Source organism: Sparus aurata, chromosome 16, assembly GCF_900880675.1.
Source record: "Sparus aurata chromosome 16, fSpaAur1.1, whole genome shotgun sequence".
Classification (NCBI taxonomy): Eukaryota; Metazoa; Chordata; class Actinopteri; order Spariformes; family Sparidae; genus Sparus; species Sparus aurata.
In genome coordinates this window covers 7230706-7255297 of record NC_044202.1, presented here as the reverse complement: position 1 = coordinate 7255297, position 24592 = coordinate 7230706, and the positions used below count along the sequence as shown (strand labels likewise).

General features: G+C 44.9%; 1 protein-coding gene across 1 annotated transcript in view; it reads left to right on the top strand.

Annotated features, from left to right (window-relative positions):
* The first annotated feature begins 4969 nt into the window (after positions 1–4969).
* Positions 4970–24592, top strand: part of hs6st1a (heparan sulfate 6-O-sulfotransferase 1a) — a 61156-nt gene continuing 41533 nt past the window's right edge. Inside the window, exon 1 of the mRNA XM_030444034.1 lies at positions 4970–5870. Coding sequence (XP_030299894.1) covers positions 5371–5870 — 500 coding nt within the window. The 5' untranslated portion in view covers positions 4970–5370. The remainder of the gene's footprint in view (positions 5871–24592) is intronic.

The window sequence follows — 24592 nt, the reverse complement described above, 5'->3', positions numbered from 1 at the left end:
CTTTATCTCCGTCAGATAAATGGAAAATCACATTGTGATAAAAAAAACTTGCCACGAGAGAAATCACCGCAGGTTAAGCCTCCATATTGGAAATGTCCTCGACGACAGCTGATGACGTAAGAGGGTCCTGGGGGGCTGAATCTCTGCTCGGAGGGGCAGGGCGACACGAAAACGAGAGGCAGAGGTAAAAAAAAATTAGAAGTGAGATTGAGCCTAAATCTTTTCATTGACAGGATTTTCATTCCTGAGTATAAAAAAAAAAAAATCTTTGGTTCCAGCTTCTCTAATGTAAAATGTTCTCCTTCTCTGCGTCTTATATGAGAGTTATAAATACATCTTTGAGTTTGAAAAACTCTCGGTCGTGCAAAACTAATAATCTGAAGACGTCACTCTGGGCTCTGGGAAATTGTGTAAGTGGCATTAGTCACTACTTCCAGACATTTTTATAGACCAAACGCACTCTCTCGCACCATATTTCCTGTCTATATCCGCGCTGTAAGCACAGCTGGATTAAGTTCCTTATGAGGCCCTGCGGGGGCCCTAATTAACCCTTTATTACCCGGTCCGACATGTGCCGTGCGTTCATTCGATTGTGCTAATTTATTCAGGGATGTGCATCATGTAATTGTCAACTGAAGTAGTGAAAACACCGTCAACAGAAGGATCCGTTCGAGGTGCTCGTCATGTCGGTTTCTGTTGAGTTTTAATGGTGCAGACGAACCAGTTGATCCACACTGTAAGCCCCGAGCTTATTAAGGTGGCAATCAAGCCTGAGCTGTAAACCGTCCAATGAAGGCGATATGCCAAGAACATTATCTTTAAGAAATGATTTTTCGCCCGGTGAGGAAACGGGAAACTTTCATCTTTAATTAACTGATAAAACAGAAAGAAAACAGCAGTGAAACGCAGCAAATCTTCATATTTCACACAGATCGAGCGCACACACACGTCTCATGACGGTGAGAGGTCGAAGCCACAAGTGTTAAAAAAGAGAACCTGGGGCATGTGACGGAAATTGAAATATGTTTTTCAAGAAATGTGTGGTTTCGCATCAGTTCCCAAATTTTTCAAGAAAGCTGGCATCAGCAGACGTTCGGCTCCACATCCTCATAAGTCACTCTTTAAGCGTTTCTACATCGGAACCAAAGTGATCTCAACATAATTTACTCTTGTTTTACAGCTACAAGCTTCAGGCCGTTAATAGAAAACATGTCATGTTCACATTACATGTTTATGACCCGGTTGTCCTTTCGGGAGCCGGAGGGGATGGTGGTGGTGTTAACAGTCGGGAAGGCAACGGTTCTAGACAGCGTCACACCGTGATGGTGGAAACAAAGATGAGTCTTTTTTTTTTATCGTGACATCCGGACATCTTCAGCCGTGTCTGTGGCAATTAAAAATAGGTATTTGGGGCCAAAACATGATATTTTCCTGATCCTAACCAAGCGGGGTTTGTGCCTAAATCTAACCTGAGCACAAGCACAGTGTGAAATGGAAAGTCTCAAGTTCCAACCTGAAGAAATGTGAAGATTCAACATATTCGAGATCGCTGACGGAAAGAAACTGGGGCAATTTTACAATGCCATTTATTTATTTATTTGGCTTTTGTGTGGCCTTATTGATGGGACAGCTTCAGAGATGACAGGGAACAGGATGAGAGTGACGGGGGTCCTCATGCCGGGGCAGCTACAGCGAGGACAAAGCCTCTGTACATGGGACGCCAGCTCTGCCAACTGAGCTAATGAGCGCCTAATGCCATGTATTTATATACCAACATTTATAACCACATTATGACCATATAGGAGGACAAATAGTGATTTATAACGCCAGGACAACTTATAAATCCTCTTTAACGGGAGACTTATCAGAACGTTGTATGCAAAAGTTTTCAATTCATTTCCTGTAAGACTCATCGTCTAAGAAGGGAAAGGTGAAAAAAAAAACACAGAATGAGTTTTAAAACGTGTATCTATAACTCTTGAACACCTCTCCTTCCTCCAACCTACCTGACATATTATAAGTTATAGCAGGTTCGGGGATGAGGGCAGGCGCGGGGCCCTCAGAGATCCACATCCATCTGGGAAATCATGGGAGCCGAAACTGTGGATAAGCACACAGGCAATTACAGGCTGACTAAGCGCACATCACATCATCAACCCAAACCACTCAAAGTGAAAATTTACCCTCATCTCTTCCCAACCTCATTTGCCATCAGCCACAAGCAACTGCTTGGTTTCACACCCCCGGGCCCTGCTGATTGGGCTGATCTTACTGATTGAGCTTCATTTAAGAAACATGTGGGAATCAGGCGCTGGTAGCTCACCAAGATTACACAGCAGCAGCCAGTCATTTTCGCTCTGCCCTATTACCACAATAAAAACATCTGCAATAACAAAAATGCCTGAGAAATTGGAGCTCAACCTCAGGGGGGAACTGGTGGAAACAACTGGAGAAAGCAGCTCTGGTGGAGCCAGTCTGATGTGAGTTCAAACACGCCTCTCTTTCTCTTTCTCTCTCTCTCTCTCTCACTCAGAGATGTGATTAGTCAAAACATGCTCGACAGTAATCGCCCCTGGGAATCACATAAATACACCTGACAGGTCGCTCTGTTGAATTAAAGAGCAGGGGACTCAGTGCTGACCACCAGCGGTAGCAACGCGAGAGGCAACGGGAACCTAACGGGGATTGTTGATCTGATGGATGTCGGACATTTCAGCCGCGTTGAAAGCGAGAAACTTTGCAACTGTTTTCATTGCTTCCTCTTTTTTTTTGGTTGTTGTTGCTATTCTTTGTTTATTATAAAAACATTAAAGGCGTTGAATACGATTGTATTACTTCCATATTTAATTTAGGAAGAGAAAAACATTAAAAACATTCAGAGGCATTCTTCATTAATTCTAACCTGTTGCACTTCCAACTAGACTAATAGTTATTTTTTTGGAAACCCTTCTCTGTTAATTTCTATGCTGTGTATCATTTTTTAAAGATATCCATACAATTTTCCATGTTTCTTTTATATGGATAATAGAGAACATACTCACATAATTTGGGGGAAAATGAACGGTGGATACAAAAATGTATTTCCAACCAAAAGTCAGGATTTCACAACATTTCTGAAATTATTATTTTGAAAAAAAGCATTCGGATGGTAACTTTCTCCCTGGTTGCATGGTTTTTGTTTGATTTTTTGGGACAGAAATCATCATTTTCATAAAGTTCAAATCAAACGTACCATACGCAAGCAGGTTTTAAATGATAGTATTGCTTTGGTTGCCCAAAAATCTATTGATAGCACTCACTGATCATTGAGTTTTTATAGCTTATAAAAAAGAAAACGTAGGTTTGTAGCCTAATTTTGGACATAAAGAAGAATTATTCATTTTGTAAGTCTTATAAGTTGTGACGTGTATGACATTTTTGAATAAACTCAAAAGAAGCCAAAGCAAACGTAAATTTTTTTCAGAAAAGGATTAATACGTCCATTTGCTAGATATTTATCTCTTTTGACACGCAGCCTCTGTACGAGATAAAACAGGACTTTGATATTTGATTAATAACGCAGGAGCCACTCTGGAGCCCAGCCTCTGTCGTGATTTAGTGGAAAATTTTACCAAAACACATTTAAAAATATTAGAATAACCAAAAGTAAATGCCAGAAAAAAAATAACCAAACAGCCTGCGGCAACACAAAGGGCCTTGGGCAACAGCATAATCCAGCCTTGCCTGTAGCGATGCATTATCGATGCAAAATAACGAGTAACTACAGCTGTTCCATGAATGTAATTCAAAAAGTACAATGTTTCCTTGTGAGATGTAGTCGAGTACAGACATGAACATTTTCTCTTAAAGGGTATCACCACCAATTTTACACATTTAAGTGTGTTTACAGATTTTTGGGAGTTCTACTGCATATGTGTAAAAAAGTAGCATGAAGGTTTTTGTGGCTCCAGAGGAAGCTGCATGTAATCTGATAAACTGCCTCCAGTGATGCCACTCAGTGGCGAAGATGCATTGTGGGTAATGTAGGCAGCAGGTCTTGAAAAGCAGTCCGAGATAAATTGTTTATCTACATATGATTTTTTCCTTTTCAAAACACTGCAATACATTTCATTATTTTTTTCCCCCGCAATTAGGTCCTGTGACATCCACTTTGTCTCTTTAAAAATTACATGCAGATACAATTTTTTTTTTTCATATATGCAGAAGGCAAGGCACGTTTTGTCATTTGTACAGCACAATTTAAACACAAGGCAACTTACTTTGCAGGGGCATTAAAATGACATTAAACAGCATTAAAAACTGCATTTGAAATACATTAAACACAAGCAGGAAGACATTAATAATGAACAAAACATTAACACAAGTTAAGAAATAGGAAAGTAAGCTAAAATGGAATATGTTTAAAAGGGACAAAACTAGAAAGTAAAAGTCACCCTGCAGTTCACAGCCTTGAAATTGCGTCAGTGAAAGGCTGTGGCAAACAGAAAGGTGTTCAGCCTCGATTTAAAAGAGGTGTTCAGAGCGGTCCCAGCAGTTTTCTGGGAGTTTGTTCCAGATATGTGGCGCATAATAACTGAACTTCTCTCTGTTTAGTTTTTTTGCTCTAGGGACTGAAAACCAGATCTGTACCTGACGACCTCAAAAAGAAAACTGCAGGTTTAGAAAACTGGAGTGATGTGATCTAATCTTTAATGCGTAAAAAACTGATGAAGTTGCCCTTTAAAGCTAAAGCTAGGCTAACACAAGTTGAGGAAGATTTTTTTTTATTTTTGACACACACACGAGAAGGTGAGTGCACTCAGAAAACACTCTCAGACAAATATCTGTCAGAAGTTATGAGCCTCAGTCTGTGGGGGGCCATTATTTCATCTGCCCTGTAGCTATTGGTCGCTCGTGTATGACGTGGTCGTTACGCGTCAACCAATAAATTAAAAGCGACTCTCCCTTTCAGTTGGTTTTCGGGGAGAGAGAGAGCGCGAGCGAGCGAGAGAGGTTGAAAAGGTAGGAGTCGCGCTGCATCTTGGGTACATAACTACACGGTGATGCAGTGAGCCTGTTGTACGGACGGTTAACAGCCAAAGTAAAGTGAACCGGGGGAGGGTCGTGTGCGTACAGCGGGGGGGCTTCGCTCGGCGAGTTACAATGCGTCTTTCACGGTGTTGAACAGTCTCGGGAGTGAACGATGCGCCAACTTCGCCGGTCGCCTCGAAGCGGAGTGAGCCACTCTTGAGCCCCGAGGAAAACGAGTCCGTCTTGGAGGAGAGAGGGGGAGGGCGAGAGCCGAGAATGCCGGAGCCGAGCGCCCTGCTCCCTGTTGTCGGCTTGACTGGGAAATGGTAGCGTACTGCGGGACCCGCACTTGGAAGGAACATGGTCGAGAGGAGCAGCAAATTCTTGTTGATCGTCGTCGGATCCGTGTGTTTCATGCTGATTCTCTATCAGTACGTCGCTCCCGGGGTGATCAATTTCGGCTCCCCGCACGGGTATTTCACGGAGGAAGACGAGGGGGACATCTTCCCGACTCCGGACCCCCACTACGTTAAGAAATACTTCTTCCCCGTGAGGGACCTGGAGAGGACGATCGATTTCCAAATCAAGGGGGAGGACGTGATCGTGTTTTTGCACATCCAGAAGACAGGGGGGACTACCTTCGGGAGGCACCTGGTCCAGAATGTCCGCCTGGAGGTCCCCTGCGACTGCAGACCGGGCCAGAAGAAGTGTACCTGCTACCGGCCGAACCGCAAGGAGACCTGGCTCTTCTCCCGGTTCTCCACCGGCTGGAGCTGCGGCTTGCACGCCGACTGGACCGAGCTCACCAACTGTGTGCCGGGGGTCCTCAACAAGAAGGAGAACAAGCAGAAGAACCAGAGGTAGGAACACGAACCCGAGATTTGACTGAAGGGTCAGGCAGGAATGTGAGGTTGTAACCTGTAGATAACAAGCTGGGAATCTGTCACGACTGTCTCGACATGTTTTAAATGAAATGAGCTGAAACTTTTAATTAGATTACTGCTTTATTACATGTCATGCTGCTGCCGCAGGACCGGGATCTGCCGTGAGGTCACTATAAGATTTATTTCTACCTCAGACTTCTTACAAAACCCCCCAAATTATTCCCACTTTTCTTTTATACTCTTGACAGTCCTACTTCTTGGTTTACAAAACAGCCTCTAATGCAGGCTGTTTAATGCAGCAGCCCCTCTGGAGAGCCAATTATAATGGGCCTAATCTAAGGGTAACATTTTTTTTTTTCTGTCTTTCTTTTAAAGCATCTCTTCACACAAAATATCCAAACTTTACACGAGTACACAGCTATGTTTGGTTTTGAATCCACGCCACCTATAAAAAAAAAAAAAAAAAGTAATAGTGACACCGCTGATAACAGAGGAGGTGATTTTAAGGGTGTTGTGGCTGAATAACAGGAACACATCCAGGGATGGTAATGGATGTAATTGGTGGGTTTGCTATCCCAGATCGAGGGTGTTACTCCTGTTATGGTTTTGGAATAGAAGATGATGATGATGATGATGATGATGATGATGAGGAGGAAGAAGAAGAAGAAGAAGTGCAAGGATCCTGTGCATCCTCCTGAAACAGTGGGGGTTTGACGCTGGATGCTGAGAGTCTAAATGTTGATTGACATTTCAACGCGGCGCTGTCACAAGATGCCACAGGGGTTCAGCGGCGCCCTGTGACAATTGTTGATAGGTGCTGCCGGTGTCGGGGTGCCCTCCCACACGATCGCACGCTGAGATCCGGCTGAATTTATTTCAGGCGGGGGAGTGTAATACATCCAGGCAACATTTCCACTCTGTAATAATCCCTCACATTGACTGGGAGGTATCCAGACACGATGCGCATCCTTATTAAGTTATAACCCTTCTTTCTTTCTTTTTTTTTCTTCCCTTCCGCGCCTCCCCATTGTTGGTGCCAACATATCGCATCCCTCACCCAGACATATTGATGGCTATATCAACTTCCATTTCACTGCACCCTTGTGGTTAAAGGGTATGCTTGTTGAATTGGGTTACGTGTCTTTGTATTGGCCGAGCTTATCCCTTATTTTATTTTGTCCGCGGATGATCAATAGGACAAAAGACGGACTCGGGAGGGGGGTAAGAAAAACGTGGGAATTCAAAAAAGAAAGAGATATTTTTTTTCGCCTCTCTGCCTGTCTGTCTGGCAGCCAGACGCGGTGGAGATGTCAGGCCGGCTGCTCTGCTTCCCATGGCGGCTCAAACTGGGGGATCAGAGCTGCAGGCAGGGCCGAGGCAGGGCTGGGCTGGGCCGGCAGGAGGGGAGAGGGGCGGGTGTGGTGGTGGTGGTGGTGGGGGGTGGGGGGGGACCCTGCGGGGGTTTGGCTCCGCTCTAATCCGGGTGATTATTACCGCTGGGGCACACACAAATACACACACACTAGCGCTGGTATTTGCTGCTGGCGTCAGTCCTGACTCCCGTGGTTTCCCCTGGTCAGAGGTGATAACGTGTCCGGCCATTTTGCATGGCGCGCTGAGATATCACAGTGGATGCAGGATAAACAGCCTTTCATCACTTTGCGAGCGCTGTTTTCTCGTATGGGTGTGTATTTGTGTGTATGTGTGTGTGTGTGCACCTGAAGAGGCCGCGGGAGCCGAGAGAGAAGACAGGAAGGCAGAGTGGATGAGAGCGGTGGAGGTATGCATGCATGGGTGTGAGCGCGGCACAGAGAGGATCTGCTGCCTCCGGTATAATCGACTATCCTATCACTCATGACAGGAGGAACAAGGGACCATAAGCTTAATAGCACCCTGAAGAAAAACAGTGCTGCTCCATATTACACACCGCTCCACTTCTACGGGGAGGAGAAGTGAATCGCTACAACGAGGAACTCTGGAGGGGAAACCGAAAGCACAGTCTCACCCCTTCGTTTTCAGCGTTGTTCCCTCTTCTGTCTGCTTCGCTCTCCCCTTTTTTTTCGCGCTTCTGTCCGCCCTCGTCTTCCTCACGGTCGGGCTCCCTCGTATCGCTGCGGTAATGCTTGTTTTGGGACATTTGTCTTGAGGGCAATAGCAGTGCCGGTGCAGAGGCCGGAGAAAGTGTGAAGAAGATCATCTGTGTTTACAGAAAGGCGGTGAGGGATTTCTTGGCGCGGCGTCGTACGCATAGCTGTCAAATCAGCTGTGTGTATTGTCAGTGTGGCGGAGAATAAACAGGCTGCAGCTCGAGCCAGTAGTGTGACAGGTTTACAGTTTTTTTTCTGTTTTACCCCATCTGACACGCAGCATACCTGCTCACTTTGTGGAGGGAGAAAGGGTTTTTTTTTAAAGCAGGAAGAGGCAGAAAAAGAGGAAACAGCCCATCTACAAAACCGTTGACCTCGCCACAGCAGCAGCAGTTCCAGCGTCGAGATTCGGCGTCTCTCTCTGCAGCTGTGTTCTCATCCAGCTGTCAAGCGGATTTTACACAAACGTTTCAAGCGCTGCAAAAATAAAATGTGAATTAGGACCATTTCCATCAGCTGGATTCAGGCACATAAATACGCCTCCTGAATTTTGAAAGACACACACGCGCTTGGAAAAGATGGAAGTCGTCGAATAGATTCAGAAATTGAAAGTTGTAATGGATGTTTGCTGTCATGTTGCTTGATGCTTCCGTTTGATGATAAAAACAAATATAAGTGCTTCTGCTTCAGGCGGCGAGAACAATTATTTCATAGAAGAAGTTGGCAAGAAGAGTGTCAATCGCAGGTTTTGCTTGCTGACAGATTTTAATTAGCTCGTTTCACCTGATTAACAGTCCAAAAGATGCACAGTGTCATTATTTTTCCAAAATGCATGACAGTGCAAAAAATTATATTTGCAGATGATCTTATCAATTAATGAACTTATTGGCTGATGACTGTGTAAGCTCAGCAGTTGGCATTGTAAATGAGAGACAGTGATTTACTTGAAAAAACATTTGTGAAAGTCCAGCCTTGCTATTGAACTGTTTTGTATTGATGCTGGAACATTTTCCGAGCCCCATTGTCTCAGCTGTATTATTTATTGATCGTACAGACCGGTCTGCATCACTGAGTTCTGCACAGTTTCTCCAAAAACTGTTTCGAGAGAGCCGCCAAACTTGTTAACTTTTTATTTCCCAGACATCGAGGAAATTGGATTGAATGTGGTTGTTTTTCAACTGCGGGATATCATAAATTGTGGGATGCAAAAGAAAATAAATAAATAAATAAATGCTACGATGGATTAGGCTTAGTTTGGTTTGGTGACAAATGTGTCAGCTTTAGAGGAAGGCGCATTAATGCGCGAGCGAGCGGCGGCGGGGATGAATGGTTGGTAGTAGGAGAGACAGGTCGGCCTTTGATCGGTGATGAGATGAGATCGAGATGAACAGTGGCATTCTGGGAGAAAAGAAAGTCGCGCAGTCAGCAGAGAGCCACTCAGAGTGAATCTGTCACTTCCTACCTCTTATATCAGTTTTAATGTTCTTCACGGATCCCAGGGGACACACCAACACACACACACACACACACACACACACACACACACACACTTTAATGAGTGCGTGAAACAAACAGACGCCGGCCTTAATGCAGGGCCGTAGATATGGGCCTTCTAATTGGTTAAGGAGGTTCCTATCACTTTACTCAAATTAGAGCCACACTTTCAGATGGAGGATACCATCTGTCCTTTGCATGTGTGTGTGTCTGTTTTTAATCCTAGTGTGTCATAGAGCGTCTTAGTAAGTAAAGTGATGGGGCTAATTTTACTGCCTCTATCGCGGCCCTTCTCCAATCGCTCCCTGTTTTTTCTCTCCATCTCTTTTCTCTCCCGCCTCCCCCTCATCCCCTCCGCTCGCCTTGCAAACACTTTCCCTCCCTCGCCTCCCATCCTTTCCTCCCTCCCTCCCTCCCTCCCTCCCTGATGGTGTCACTCTCTAATCAAACAGCAGGCTTGCTTTCCGCTTGCTGGCTTTATGGCTGGGGGGGGCCTCGCTCTCTATCTCACTCCTTCACTTTTCTTCTCTCCCCCCCCACCCACCCTCTCTCCTCTTTTCTCCTCTCTCCATCTCTGCCCACTCGTCTTTCTCTCTCTCCCTCCTTTGCCATCTTTCCCTCCCTCTCCCTCCGAGCGTGACCACCGCATTAGAGGAAATGTCTTTTCATGGAAGATTTGCTGCAATTTCCAAAATGGCTGCTTTGCCTAATGGACAACTGCCTTGGTTCTAATGAATGATTACATGTATGAGTATGAGGGAAAGGGTAGGGAGGGGGGGGGTGGTGGCTGGAGGGGGGGGAGATGGAGGCGATGAAGAGTGATATGAGGAAGAGGATGGGATGAGTGTGGGACAAGAGGAGAGCTGTCAGGGAGTGATTGAAAAGATAAAGGAGTGGGGGGTGAAAACGTTTAGTTTCATTGCTGGGGAGGGGGCTACTCAATTAGCACGGTTGTCAAGCACTGGGCTTTACTGTTCTTTCAATAGGTCTGTTTCAGATTCACAGCACAAATCACTGCACTCTAAGATGGCTCTGTGTGTGTGTGTGTGTGTGTGTGTGTGTGTGTGTGTGTGTGTGTGTGTGTGTGTGTGTGTGTGTGTGTGTGTGTGTGTGTGTGTGTGTGTTGCATGGCATGAGAGCGGATGCGCGTGCGTGCGGTAGGCCCAGCGTGGTGCCATCAGCCAGCCAGCCAGCCAGCACAACCCAGAATCCAGATGAACTCCAGGAAGCTGCAGCGGCAGCTCCGGCTGATTGGCATACAGTGCAAATGTGCGTGTTCGTCCGCGTCTGTACGGGTGTGTACTCGCGCGCGCTCACGCGTTACCATGCAGGTTGGTGTTAATCCAATCAGATTAGCCAGGTTTAAGCGCTGGCGGCCGGGCGCTCCAAAGCCGGTTACGTCCGCTCATCCCGCGGATGCATCGCGTTCCAGCGTTCCCAACAAACATTCCCACATCCCTCCAGCCAGTTATTCCCTGCCCGTGGGTCGGCTCAAATCGCCTTCACTTATGGGACCTAAGCCCGCTTGTCTTAGTGGAAACCAGACTCTAATGGGGTTTTACCAGCGGTGGCTTAATACCAGTGCCTGTCATGTAGGACTGGGAGATTTATCGTTATGATATTGTTATCGTGATATAGAACTATATATCGTGTTGGATTCTGGATATCGTGATATGGAATAGGTGTTGTCGTTTCCTGGTTTTGATGTAATTATCTGAACTTATTATACTTATTATCTACTTGTTCTGTTCTTGTCTTTGCCCACTTTGTCAGTATATCCACATTATTGATGATCCATTCTCAGATCTCATTGTGTTAATATTTTGTGTATCAAGGTCAAAAACATATTTTCTCCCCTTTTGTGGTACATATAGATGCTTTCTAGGTTTTTGTTTTTTAAAAAAGACTTCTATAATTGTTGTTTATATACACTCACACAATACAATGGCCCACAGTCCGACACCAGCTCATCCCTCAAACGGCGGATAATGCAGTCAAGCGAGTGGCTCCTCAAGTGTTATTCACCGCCTTTCACAGTACAGTGAAAGGATGTCGGACAGTCACGCAATCTCTCACATAAAAGGGTGAGATATGGCCCCTATGTGTTTTCTTCTTCAGTTGCTTGAGGCGAGTGTTGACAGGCCCCTCTCAGCTACAACGCTGCTTCCACTCCAACTAGAAGAGTTCAGCTCAGGTTCAGCCTCGGGTCACCGTAGCGTGTAACCCGGCCTCGCAATTCAGAGTTGAGAGACTTTAGCTCAATAGGATACGTGGATGCCTCCGTTGGGCCTCTCGCTACGAACTCACGCGGACGGGGCTTTAGTTCAACTCCCTTCCGACACTGAGCGCTTGCAGCCCTTTTGCAACAGACGGTGCAAGTTTACGATACAAAAATGATCATTCCCACTGATCTGGAATCGAATGGCAATCCCATCAAATGTCAAAATAATGCCGTTCTGACCGTACTGTTGGTGTTCAGTGATGTCAGGTGTGGATCCTCGCAGTCTTTTAGGAGGATCACAGCATCAACATATCCAATCCAAACCGTAAAGGACGCAAAAACCCGTCCGGTCAAGTTGACTTGAGGCTGTTGCAGCCATTGATCTGACCCGTCTGTTTCACCTCAGTGAATTGTAAAGACAGGAGCGGGATCCGCATGACCACCGTCAGCCGTCTCTATTGGTGGTCTGTGAAGCCTGCAAGCCCTCGTTATTGATTAGCCGTTATAGATCGGAGAGGGGTTGTTTTTTTTTTTCATTGATTGATAAAACTTGAATGACGCCGATGTGGAGCAGAGCCTCTCCTTACGCTCGACGGAGAGGGCAGACGAGGAGAGAAAAGCAAGAGTGATGTGTTTCTTAATCATTACAGCGACTCTGCGTCCCTGTGTGTCACTCTCTCTCTTTCACCCTCTGTCTCGACTGTCAAATGTCAACACCCCCCCACCACACGCACACACACGCACACACACACACACCGACATCATCATCAAAGTGATTCTGCGGCCCTGTGGACAAATAACCGTGCGACGAATGATTAGCAGACATTTCTATGGCTGGTAATGAGGGGCGCCACGCTGCAGCAGCTCCGCCAACAGGATTACCGCCTATTGATTAGCCTAGCCTAGCATTAGCCTCGATAGCTAAAAAGGGACGGGCTGATTAGGGGGCATTTCTATAGTGGTTAATGAGTGGTGCCGCAGAGTGCTATGGTATGCCGTCCACGAGAATGGGATTACAGGCTATTAATCAGACAAGAGGGCTAGCTGAAGTCATTAGCCGGCCCCGCGGCAAAGTCAGCGCATCTGTGGCTGATCCCAGTTCCTGGTTTCTAAATCCGGTTTGGCCTTGTCTGAATCGTCTGGTCTCTCGCTACATAACGACCCCCGAGTGTCTGTCTTTTCTTGTAACACCGCGTATTGCCACTCACTGTCTGTCCCCCTCCTTCCCTTCTTCTGAGACAGAGAAGGACAGAGAGAGAGAGAGAGAGAGAGAGAGTGAGACTGCACCCTGCATCCATTAACAGCTCTGTCTTTTCATGCGCCTGAATGTGACAAGTCCAGACAGGATGTGGCTCGGGAGCTCCTCCGCGTCTCTCAGCCGGAGTGCCCTCGAATTTATTTGTAAAAACAAATAAATGCATCAATTCTCTGCATTTGTGTGTTTTTGAATAAATGCATCTATTCATGAAGCTGATATAGATGTGTGTGTGTGTGTGTGTGTGTGTGTGTGTGTGTGTGTGTGTGTGTGTGTGTGTGTGTGTGTGTGTGCGGGAGTCTGTGTGTTTGCATGAGTGTGTGAGGGAGAGATGGCCAAAGGAGGCATGTGAACGGCGAGGAGAAGGCTGACAGGCGTGTTAATTGAATTGTGGGAAAAATGCAAATCCCATACTGCCTCTTTGAATTAAGGGGAGGAGTTTTTTTACTGATTGGGACTGTCTCCTCTTTTGGCACACACACACACACACACACGCACACGGTATGCTAACTTTTACCAAATCCACAAAAAAGAGAATGAATGATAGCGTTGTGTCTGCATCCTTCCACGCCTCAACCCGTCTTGTTTCCCATCATTCCCCTCTATTTTTCTGCCCATCATGCCAGTGTCTTTTGTCTGTGTGTGTGTGTGTGTGTGTGTGCATAGTGTGCGTGTGAGAGTTCCACCAGAACAACTAAAGTGCTGATGCCACTCATGGAGAGACAGAAAAAGCAGAGATTCCTCGTTCTGCTACACTTGGTTTGTCTGCCTCGCTCCAGGGCAGAGCTGTAGATCACCAGAGTTGCTCCTTTTTTTTTAAGCTGCACACGTTCTCTGAGAAGAGAGAGAGTGAGCGAGTGAGTGAGTGAGTTTGTCCTCTCCCTTCGTTTGTGCATTCAAGCAGAGGTTTGCATGTGTCCGGGTGTTTGCCGTGTGAATCTGTGGCCTGTGTGATTTTTGTGTTCACAAGCCTGTGGGGTGTTTCTCTCTCTCTGTGTGTGTGTGTGTGTGTGTGTGTGTGTGTGTGTGTGTGTGAGTGATGAAAGGTGGCTCTGTTGCTTCCACTGCCGCTTTCTGTTATGTTATTTTCTCATGCCGATTTGTGTTACCAATACTGGTGATTTAAATCGTGATTATTTTCTCTAAATGCATTTTAGGCTCGAACGGTTGTTGTAAGTAGTAAGAAACAAGAGAAGTATTATGAAAGTTTGAGTGTTCAAATGCATTTTTTTGACCTGAAATTCTTACTCTAGTTTAACTTATTAGCTTTCCTTCCTATCACCTTTTGAAGACTAGAAGGTTTGGATGAGGTTGAAAGCTGCAGAAAAAGAGGAAATCAAGTTAATAACTCTTGGTGTAATGCAGGTTCTTGTTTTTGAAGTTCTCCCAGGGTTCATTTTGTATTACTATTTAACAATTACACTCTTGGAAAGATGTTTCATTAACATGACCGACGTTAATTCGTAATCTGTTAATTCTAGTCATAATAAAAGTGATTGTGACTTTCAGATGTGTCACTCTGTCTCTGTGTCTCTCAGCGCACCTGAAATTTGGCAGTTTATTATTTTAACAATCAAACAAATCATAATTTCTTGTTACGTGTGCTGAGTTTCACCCTTATTCCTGTTAACAGTAATTTACATACTGTGGAACTGAAGCTTCAGTTAAGTATAAATGGTTCAGACTTGGGCATGCACAGAGAATATTATCCATGAAGCTGACTTTAGTCCACATTTTGTGGGTTGCCAAACGCATGAAACTCGTGATAATTCACTTCACATGATCGTCTTTGCTGGGGATGGTCGTCTTCATGCTTTGTTTCCACTCAAATTCTACTGCATCCCGTTAAAACATTGTTAATAATGTAATCAAAATGGCTGCTGATGTGGTCTCGTCAAGCAGGGGTTAAATAAATATGCGTCTCATCCTTCGCTGAGTCAAACTTTAACAGTGAAGAAGTAGGACAGGCTTCTCCTGTAACGGCGGTTAAGAGCAATTGAGAGAGCGAGGGAGTGTTACCCTGCTGAATAAAGGTCAGTGTTAAAGCTAATCCAGTTATACTATTCTTAGTGTCTCTTCACCTCTTTGTCTCTCCTCCTCCTCCTCCTCCTCTTCGGATCTGGGCCATCAGAATGTAGGTTTCACCTTTATCTCTCTTTATACTTTATTTTCCCCCCCTCCCTCACTCCTGTTCTCTCTCTCTCTCCCCCCAGCCTCCCGCCTTGTCCAGAAAAAAAGTTTAATTTTTTTCATCGTCCTCGCCACCATCCTGTCGTATTGGGTTCCCAGCGCGTGTCGGCTTCCTCCAGAGAGAGGAAGTGATGTGACAGGAAGTGCTTTTATCCACCAGTGATCTGATCTGATGTGAGATTGAGATAAGCACAGGACGAGTGTACTGTTCTCTCTCTCACCCTCACTCTCTCTCTCACCCAAGGGAGCTGTAGGATGGAGAGGCCCTTTTTTTTTTTTTTATGCCTCTGAATGCTTTGTCCTCGTGTGCTCAGACAGAAATATCTGGTGGTCTTGGGTCGATTTCCCCAAATTACAAAGGGAATACTCGAGTGTATCTTTCAAACCTGTTCATCCCTGGAATGTCTTTTTAAAAAGAAAAACCTGCTGCGAAACCCGATGAGAGAAGTTTAGGAAGTACTCTTGTGACCAGTTGCTCCCTCGCAATATGAAACACGACTGCCGACAGCCCTGTGTTGTCTGTCAAAGTTATCTTAACTAACTAAACCTCCACCATCTTTATGTTAGACTGCAGAAAACATCTATCGGATCATTTTCAGGAGCCTCCTAAACATGCACAATACACTGCTGTGACACTCCAGAGGCTTGTGCGGTAAAAAGATGGAAAGTATATCAATATTTCAGATTTTGCCCTGGGTTGTCCTAATGAGCACATGGATCGGCCGCTTAGAGTTTAATAGGAAGGGAAAAGCCGGTCCCACTGAGACCAGACTCTATTTTCCGGAGTCGGTGTCGTGTCTCCATTTGAAAAAAAAAACCTCTCTGTGTGTTAAGCTAGATACACATGGAGAGGCTGATGCACATTCATCAACCACTGATGAAGGTCAAACCAAAGCCAAGAGGGTTGTTGATTATCTGTCAGATTGGACAGCTAGTTTGTGGTTTTCTTTCTGTACATGGTCGACATGGTAACAACAAAGGCGCTGTCCTTCAGCTAATGGATGCGCTTTCTTGATCTTTATCACAATGAAGTTCACACATGCACACTGAGAAGACTCGAGGCGCGACAGGATGCCGTTCATCGCAAGTCGAAGTTCGAATCCGCGTCTTCATCGCCCACGACTGCTGCGAGACCCGAAAGTTACAAATGACCTTTTTTTAAGCAGATGAAATGAGCTCGTGCTCTCGATTCTTGGCACCTTGATGTTATCTAGCAAAACAGCCCACATTTCCGCCAGTTCTCTAGAATACGACTCGCCTACTTAGATCCACATTTCAGCTCGAGGGAAACCTGTTTTGTGGTTTCACACGGGAACCACCTTTCTTTTTTTTTTTGGTTACGAATATTGAAAGGATCAGAATGGTGTAAATTTAGTGTGCAGGCCAGAATTTAAAATGGTACCATGCTGGTGGAAAGGGTGCTCTGAACGATCTATTATGTGAATGAGCGTGTCGGTTTGTTTATGTGTTGGTTGGTTGGTTGATTGGTTGGTTGGTTTGTCAGGACTACCCAAAAAGTGCTGAACGGATTTCCATGAAACTTGGATGGAGGATGGAGAATAGACCCCATTGTCTTGAGACGCGAAGCCGAAGAAATGCGCTCATCCAGGGCATTTTTTCACTTTCTTTGATATATATATATATAACAGCTGGTATCTATGAGTGAGCACAAAAGACTTGAAGTTGGGCCTTGCACAAGGTATGCACTCCACTGATTCAATTCTAGTTCGCTTCAGAAATATACGACTTTGCAATCCTCTAGTATTGTAGCAATGAAGGAACTGCAAACTACGTCCTCGGTACTGAAGATGGCCAAACGTTTCAGGGTCGTGAGAAATCTGTATCTTTTGTAAGGGGTTAGCAGACATTCCTACTGAGAACATCTTCCCCTGCGTGCTCTCAAGTGCCTCTTGAGACATGAAATGGATCCAGTAAGTCCAGTTTGAGGAACAAATCTGTGAGTCTGAGGGCTTATCGGAGGCCAGAGCGCTGCATAGTAGTTCATAGTACTCAGAAACTCTCAGTACTCACAGCAGTCATTTTATCTTTTGTTGCAACGATTGTGAGGTAGACATTAGAAACACGGCGCTCACATTACAAAGACAGTCACCGGGAATGTGCGCTTGCGTGCATTTGATTGACAGTTGCAGCGTCTTGCCAGATGCAGCGCATTTTGGTCCAGCGAAAGTCGAGCAAGGTCAAATTTTCTTGGGATCTGTGTCTTTGCTTTTCCCCTGTGACGGAAGGCAGACCGTTTGCAGAATTCCCCCTTCCAAACTGCCCAAGTGCAGATAAAATGAGCCTTTGGTGGATCGAGTACGATCATCCGCGCTGTATAAACAGTTCTGCGATGTTTGAATAATTTAGTCTTTGGGTTTTTCGCTCATCAGAGTTGAATTTGGCTGATTATTTCCCTTTCCAATTACTAGACAAATCGGAACCAAAACAATGACGATCAAACAGCCTTCTGCGCGGCTGCCTGTCAAACTGCTGCCATCTAAATTTCATATTCTCTGTAGAAAAAAAAACGGGCTCAGAGGCTGGTGTCGCTCTTAGACAGCCAAGAAAATTGTTGGTGATGGCTCAAAAGCTTCCCAAGAAATCCTCCCTCGTCACCAAAGGAGCCTTTTTTTCATGCACTGTGAAGATATCAGAGATCAAGGTGCGCCGAGACCAGAGTTCTTAGGGGTGCTGTGAATCCATAAAAATAGATAATAATATGTGGTTTGTTTGAGCGCTGTATATTGGCTCAGCCAGGTTACATAAGATGCCAAGTCTACAAACTGGTAATACCATGATTTCTTTCTGTGTTTTCCTTGAATTTGTCACCCCTCTGTAGAATTTTGGTGGTTTGTAGCACAATTAAAATCCGACTGAGGCAGTGAAATACTCATTTTGAGTGTATAGGTATGTAATTTACCACAGCTGTGAGGATGAAAGTGCTTGAAAAACACTTTGGAATAAGCGTAGACACCCTGCCAGACAACGTTTCCTGAGTAAATAGTTGATTTTTCTGTTTAATTGAAGTTTAACTGGGAAAGTCACTGACAAACAAACCCTCATGTACACCAATCTCCTATTGCAGGCGTATTCATATTGCTTTACCAAGGGGCAATGAGAGAGCAGGACTGAAGTAAAGAAAACATTTAAATTAGATGGCAAACACACATAAAGGGAGAAAAGAAACACACCATGGTCGCAAGAATAAAAGGCTAATCATTTGCAGAAAGCAGCAGAAGACCAAAACAATGCCCGCAACGCTACAAAAGCAACAAGAAAACCACCAAAAGTGATTAAATGGTGGTGCGCTGCGAGAGCAATGTTTCAAAAAATCCGTCCCGTAAGCAATCTGTTGGCTTCCGTTTCCCCCCCCGCCCCCCCGAGCAAAAAAACAAAGGGCGAGTCGAGTGCAATTTTTTAGCCCCCCCTAATAAAAAGACAGAAACCCAAAGACCTCCAGGACGTCCCTGTTGTCCAGAAGGCCTGCCCTGGAAAAAAGAAAAGATGTCGCTCTGTACCGACTCGGGTTGTTTCCCGCTTGCGTGATGCCGGACCTTTTGCATGTTGAGCGCCTCAATGCAAATACCCCCGGGGCGCTCATGCAAAAAAATGCAGACCACGCTCTCTCTCACACTCTCTCCTCCGCCACACGCATTCAGCCCTCCGTCCCCTCGCTGACTTTATGGATGTTCACTGTTTGACGTCCCCCCCCCCCCCCCTTCCCCACCGCCTCCTCTCCCCTGTTCTCCTCTTCCTCCTCCCTTCCTTCCTTTCTCCCCTTCTCTCCCTCCTCTCCCTCTCCGCCGTCTTTTGTCCGGCGTCTCTTCACGCTTGACCAGCCTTGCTGTGACTCTTGACTTCAAAGAGCTACTTCATTCATCAGTCACTCATCAGAGAGAGGGGGCCATTCAGCGCTGCGCTAAAAGAGAGGGAGGGGACGAGGAGTGAGTGTATAAAAAAAAAATAGAGGGGGAACGAGTGTATGAAAGGAGGGCACGAGAGAGAAAGAGGATCCGCTCTTGACCGCGGGGAACCTCGGGGAGTCACAACAACAAAATAAAAAAATTTAAAAAAGGAACACACTCCCACACAGCTACACACCCATACAAAGTCACACTCGACACTTCCACACACTCCTTTTTTTTTGTGTGTGTTGTTTTTGTCCTGTTGGGTGTGTTCCGATGCGGCACACATGATCCCTTCCTCTCTTTTTTTTTTTTTTTTTTCTTTCTCCCCTGTCGATCTGTCTTCTTTCTATCTCCTTCATTCCTTTCACTTGAGCCGGCAGTACAAAAGGGGGATGTCGAGGCCTGTTCCTTCCCGTAATCCCTCGCTGCACCTGTGTGTGCGCGCGTGTGTGTCATTTTTTTTTTTTTTTTCCAGAATCTTTTCTACACTCCAGCCACTCTCCCATATTTCTTTAAATCTCGCCTTCTGTATTTTCATCGCCTTCGTGCTCGCTGACATTCTCCCTCTTTCCTTTCTTTTTTTCTCTTCCCGTTCCTCTGTATTTTGAGGTGGCTGGCAAGCTAGTTTTCAGGTCAGTGGGAATTGCTATTGCTTCCCCTCTCAGCTGGAGTCTGGCTCACACTCAACTGCACACAAACACACACACACAAAGATATGCACACTTTTTTTTTTCTTCTCGTTCTCCGCCCTCTCTCCCTCTCTCTCCCTCTTTGTGTGAGTGGTTTATACGGACATGTGGTTGTGTGGTCTTGTATACACGGTTGCCTGGCTTGTAAAAGATGCACCGCTCGTAGGTGTGCCAGGTAGCTTTTCATCCGCCTTTTGTCTCTTCATTATTCCGTTGTTTATTCGTTTTTCTCCCTCAAGTAATAAGTCATAACTGAAAGTCTGTCACGCTCTGTGTGGCGCTCGCCTCGGCCTGTTTTTTTCAGTTTTTTTTTCGTTGTTGTGGTTGTTCACTTTCTGTGTGAAGGAGAGAGGAGATTTCTTTTATGACTCACCTTGTTTGTGTGTGTGTGGGCATATATGTATGTAAATCTCCTCTACCCAGGATAACCTTTCCCCGCTCGACAAGCCGGTTCTGATGTTTTTATTGCTAGAAATAATCTGGTTTTATGTAAGAGCACTTATCACGGCGTATAGGTTTCAAAAGTTTATCAGATCATTTTCGTTTCCTCAGTAGTCTATCCACATAGCCAGAGGATGTGCTTTTATTTTGGCAACAAAAGACTTGAGTTAGCGTTTCATCTTTTGTTGAAAGTGAAAGCATACATTAACGTGCTCTCAGCTACCGCTAATAGTTTCCTCGTTAATGGGTTTTGTTGATGAAATTTCACAAAGTAGTGAAAAATGCTCATCGTGACTTCCTGCAGTCTTAAAACCTCAACTTTTTCCAACCAAAACCTGAAGAGGTTTAGTTTATTGCAGGAGACATATTAAGTGGTTTTTTTTTTCGTTTCATTTTCCTTCAGTATCATAAGGGTTCTTGTGCATGTAAAAGATCTTGAAAGTTAAAGTCCCACCAATGGTAGCTCCTCTCTCCCACTGCTCCTGAAGTGCCTTGAACATGTCGTCAGTAGTCCCACCCATAATCCTGTGACTTCTTTGTCACTGTGTAACGTATTTGTATAATCTATGCCTATATCCACGATTAGAAGTGAAGCTAACTGGAAGCTGGAAACAAAACAGAGCCGACTGGAGACATGGTGAGCGGTGCTAGCTCAGACGTGCATGAATCGACCAATCAGAGCACACTGGGTATTCTGGAGGAGGGGCCTTATGAATAAGTTAAGAGAGAAAAATGACTTAATTAAGATACACTTTCTCAATCCTAGACAAGTCAATTCAAAACCCCTTTGATAAATTCTACCTTTTTGTAATGCTTTAGTGTTAATTAAACTCTGTGGTAACACTTTACAATAAACATTTTAATAGTTGGTAGACGAATAGTTCATTTAAAAGTTATTTCACTGTTAACAAACTCAAATTCTGTTTATTGTAAAGTTGAAACTGATGTTAAATTAGAGAGCTTTACACTTGAACACTGTAATCCTCATTTAAACTCAACCGTACTAATTAATTCAAAACCCAAATGAACCCAAAAAGCCACTAAAACATTTCTGTGTCGCTGCATTTTTCAAACCGGAGGAGCAAAAGTAACAGAAGAGGAACTTCAGCCAGTGGGAATCCATCAAAACGTTGGCACCGAGAATAACCGTGTCCACAAACCACAGTGTTTGGATGTCGAGAGTCAAATACCATGTCCACACACTCACAATCTTTATAGGGCTACGCTTGACCATGCTGGACACACACATGCTGCCACGTGCCAGCGCACACCAACGGCCACGAAAGGCTTTAAGAGAGCAGGTGTGGAGACGAGCGAGTCGCGGGTCTTAATAAAGCCGAGGAGGTGAGGAAAAAGTTAATGAAACACCCCGTCGTCTCTTTAGTTTCGTCTCTCCGATCGCCAGAAGTGGCTCGTGTCTTCTGTGTGTAAGTGGCTTCACGTACATGGAAAAACATTTGTTTTCTTTTAGCAGAAATGAGCGTGTGAATTACGTGAGCACACTCGGTGCAATGCGGTGAGTCAGGCGAGTTCCTGAAAGCCTGCGAGCTGAGTGACGGGGGACCTGCCACGACATGTCTCAACAACACTCAGACACATGCGTGCACAGACACATTGAGTGTACCGCGGGAGAAAATGGAGATCGGAGGTGGAAAGTCGGAGCTTTTTTTTTAAAAAAAGAGAGAGAGGAGAAAAAAAAGCTCCATGGGAGGAGGTAGTTGGAAGGTGGGGATATATGTGCTCGAGGAACTTAAAGAAAGAGGAGTGTAGACCGAACAGGTGGAGGTAAAGAGAGTAAAGAAAGAAAGATGGTGGCCGTAATGGAGGAAAGCTGAGGGCAAGAAGGTGAGGGAAAGTATCTCTTCGTCTCCCCCTCCTCCCCCGATGGAATGTTAATCAGCGTAAAGAGGTCAGCCCTTTTGGCGTTTCTGTGTGTGTGTGTGTGTGTGTGTTTGTGTGTGTGTGTGTGTTGGGGTGAAAAGGTCGGACATGGTGTTCTGGCCTTTTGGAGCCTTGTCTGAAGTGCTTCAAGTGAACAACTGCACACAGGGGTCCATTACAATGCCCTTTACAACTTTCTTTACATCACACCCCCCCCAGCCACCGAATTCAGATAAACACTTCTTTGATTCATCAGTTTTGGCGGCATTATCATGATAATGACGAGGCTGAATGAAGGGGCTTCATTCCGAGACGTTAAATATCCAGCGTGATGCATTGATCGTGCTTTTTCATCTTTTGTGGAACTTTTTGTTGTTCAAGTTATCTTTCCTTTTCCTTCTGTCATTAAGTTGTGAGAGCAGCTGTCAGCTGTTTCAAGCGCGGATTTATTATATTTTCGAATCCAAACATCTTTTCTTGGCTTTTTTTTTTTTTTCTCAAAGAGGGAATTCTGTTCTTTTTCTGCCAGTGGGTTAACTTTGGCAGGCAAACACAGAGCGTTGTACAGCACAAATCAGCCGTGTCATGCATGGCAATGGTCTGAATTATATTGTACACTGCATGTTTTTTTTTTTTATCAAATAGGTCTGTTGGAATCATATATACAAGGGCAGCAGCAGCCTGAGGGTTAGACAAAAAGCTTGTGCGGCGTTGACAAAACCATCGTAGTTTTATCCATTATGAATTGTGCATGTTGGCACGAGTTGCATCGCGTTTCGACACGGCTCTATTCCGCACTCAAATTTGATTTTCACTGCTCAAAAATAACACACAATGCATAAATGAAAGTGCACTCGTGAGACGGCGATGCTTCAGGATTTGCCAGGGTTAAATGAACTGAAGGATTTTTCTCCTGCATGCGTCTTTGTTTACTGGCCAGGAGATTCTCCACAGCACCAAATTAAGTTGTGTAGGAAGCAGTCTCTGAAACATTTCTTTGCTTTTAATGAAAAAAAAAATTAAAAAAAATGACAGCCTCAGGTGATATTGGAAATAGCAGCGGTATTGAATTGGCTTTTCTTTATATGATTCATTGTGTAGTCCCAGTACAGAGGCAGGTTTGAGTCGGGAAGGCTGCGGTTATGAGAAATCATAAAATATAAACCTTTCAAAGTTATCTTTCTAAGGATGTCTGTCGAGTTCTGTGTTAGACATAGTGGTCAGGTGCTGTAGAAAGGCAGTTCCACGCATCACACAAAGCTACTTCAACTGAGTTATTAGAACGGCTTTAATCAATGTTTGTATATTAAGACTGGGTCCAATCACTTCATACGACGTGACATAAAAAACGCCCTTAGTGTCTTGCAGCTCATTGTTTTGGTTGTCTCACCTGCACATTTACTGTCTTGGTTCATTCTCACCGCTCTCTTCGGTGTTGCTTCCAGGTAAAGGCAGCAAAAATGGCCCCATGAATCCGCTGCTCACTGCCTGCTCACAATCAAACGGCATAGTTGGATGAAGTTGACGACTAGCTTGTAAATTTCATGAAGCTAAAGAGGCAGACCTTCCCCCAACCCAGTGGGCAGAATAGATAATCAGTAATGTACGATTCTGCAAACCACGGATATGTGAAAACTGAATTTTATGTCATGACAGCACTTTACTTATGCTCTAGCTAGGTTTAGGCACAAATGCCACTTGGTTAGGGTAAGGACAAGATCACGTTTTGGCTTTTGTTGCCACAAACACGTGGGGCTTAAAAATATCTCTTATAAATGTTGAAATGAGGTCACAAACGGCAGTCACTGTCTTGGCAGCCTTCTCCCTTGTAACTTCGCAAACATCCTTTTCACCTCCTGATCTGAAAGTAGGTTAAGTGAACGTGATATTTAACATGAGAGGTTTGCATTTTACCCTGGCGCTGGCCCCTCAGGAGCTGGTGGAGAACAAAGACAGCGCTAAAAAGAGAGAAAGTACCCATCAGGTGTCAAATAGCAAGACTCTACATGTATGCAAATGTTTCACATCTTCTCGTTGTGTGTTCTGAAATTCAGTGTGTTTCAAGGTCTTGTTAAAAACGCCTGGTTCTGTCACCACGAGCACAGCTGGAAATTGTCCTGAGGTCTCCCTAAAAATATCCGGTGGTTTCGCTCTCATTCGGTCGCAGAAACATTTGCATGTTTTACTCCGGCGCTGGGCTGTTCCAACACATGAGAAGTGGGGCATGTTGTGCTGTCTTCACAAAGTAATTGTGGTTAACACTCTTGCATTACATATTGTGACGTAAAGTGGATATCAGTCGTTGCAAAGCTATTCATTAGAAGTGGTTTTTTGTCTTGCGTTTTATTTGGGCCTCCCGATGTGCTTGGTCAGTCTTCTCTCACCACCTTATTTTACACATTTCACACTGATTGCCGCATTTCTCGGGTCGCTAGTCCCGTGTTAGGACTGCCAGTTTGTGTCGCTCTCCTTTGCTGAGGTCATTTTTACAGCTAAATCACTTGGAGCAGCTTTTTTCCGAGCTAGAAGTGC